This window comes from Diaphorina citri, unplaced genomic scaffold (assembly GCF_000475195.1).
Source record: "Diaphorina citri unplaced genomic scaffold, Diaci psyllid genome assembly version 1.1 scaffold13040, whole genome shotgun sequence".
NCBI lineage: Eukaryota > Metazoa > Arthropoda > Insecta > Hemiptera > Psyllidae > Diaphorina > Diaphorina citri.
In genome coordinates, this window is record NW_007390409.1 from 1 (window position 1) to 1,395 (window position 1,395).

Sequence of the window (1,395 nt, forward strand, 5' to 3'; positions counted from 1 at the left end):
AGCAGCAGCAGTAGTATTAGCATTTGCAACAGTAGCAGTAGTATTAGCATTTGCAACAGTAGCAGTAGTATTAACATTTGCAGCAGTAGTATTAACATTTGCAGCAGTAGCAGCAGCAGTAGTATTAGCATTTGCAACAGTAGCAGTAGTATTAGCATTTGCAACAGTAGCAGTAGTATTAACATTTGCAGCAGTAGTATTAACATTTGCAGCAGTAGCAGCAGTAGTATTAGCATTTGCAACAGTAGCAGTAGTATTAGCATTTGCAACAGTAGCAGTAGTATTAACATTTGCAGCAGTAGCAGCAGCAGTAGTATTAGCAGTAGCAGTAGTATTAGCATTTGCAACAGTAGCAGTAGTATTAGCATTTGCAACAGTAGCAGTAGTAGTAGTATTATCATTTGCAACAGTAGCAGTAGTATTAGCATTTGCAACAGTAGCAGTAGTAGTAGTATTATCATTTGCAACAGTAGCAGTAGCAGTAGTATTAGCATTTGCAACAGTAGCAGTAGTATTAGCATTTGCAACAGTAGCAGTAGTATTAGCATTTGCAGCAGTAGTATCAGCAGAAACAACAGGTTCACCAAACAGCACAATGTTATCATCTTCCGAAATTGGGAGCTCCAGGAACTCATACTAGTCATACTTATTCCTACTGTGAGAGTTTTCATGGCGAATAACTTCCTAGTGACCCAAAAGACACAAAAACACAACCCCGACCCAAAGTTGTGACTTTCGTTAGAAATTAATAGCTCACCCTTAAAGGGGATTTAGCTAATAAATTAATAATTGAGCCCTGTTTATAGCAATACCAATGTATAGACGTAGTAGTTAGGCACGAGGACTCAAGTAGGTATGTATTTAGATCTAGATATTCACCAAAGGTAGGTAATGTAAGTATACCTAGGTAGGTATTTAATACAGGTATAGGTGGGTAGGTAATAGGTGTATGTAAGCACCAGAGGAGATAAATAACACGAGTAATCCCTGCACTTGTTTTCCCCCGAGCAGAAAATAAGCATAAATAATAGTATTAGCATTTGCAGCAGTAGCAGCATTGGGAGCTCCAGGAACTCATACTTATTCCTACTGTGAGAGTTTTCATAGCGAATAGCTTCCTAGTGACCCATAAGACCCAAAAAACACAACCCCGACCCAAAGTTGTGACTTTCGTTAGAAATGAATAGCTCACCCCTAAAGGGGATTTAGATAATAAATGAATAACTGAGCCCTGTTCATAGCAATACCAATGTATAGACGTAGTAGTTAGGCACGAGGACTCAAGTAGGTATGTATTTAGATGTAGATATTTACCAAAGGTAGGTATTTAATACAGGTATAGGTGGGTAGGCAATAGGTGTATGTAAGCACCAGAGGAGATAAATAACACGAGTA

At 38.5% G+C, this 1,395-nt stretch overlaps 1 protein-coding gene across 1 annotated transcript; it reads left to right on the top strand.

Moving 5' to 3' along the window:
• Positions 1-83: 83 nt before the first annotated feature.
• On the top strand, positions 84-657 carry LOC103522942 (uncharacterized protein DDB_G0271670; the record flags this gene model as incomplete). Its single annotated transcript, XM_008488025.1, has 1 exon — positions 84-657. A coding segment is annotated over one exon (574 nt), but the record flags the coding sequence as incomplete, so codon positions are not given.
• Positions 658-1,395: the final 738 nt, after the last annotated feature.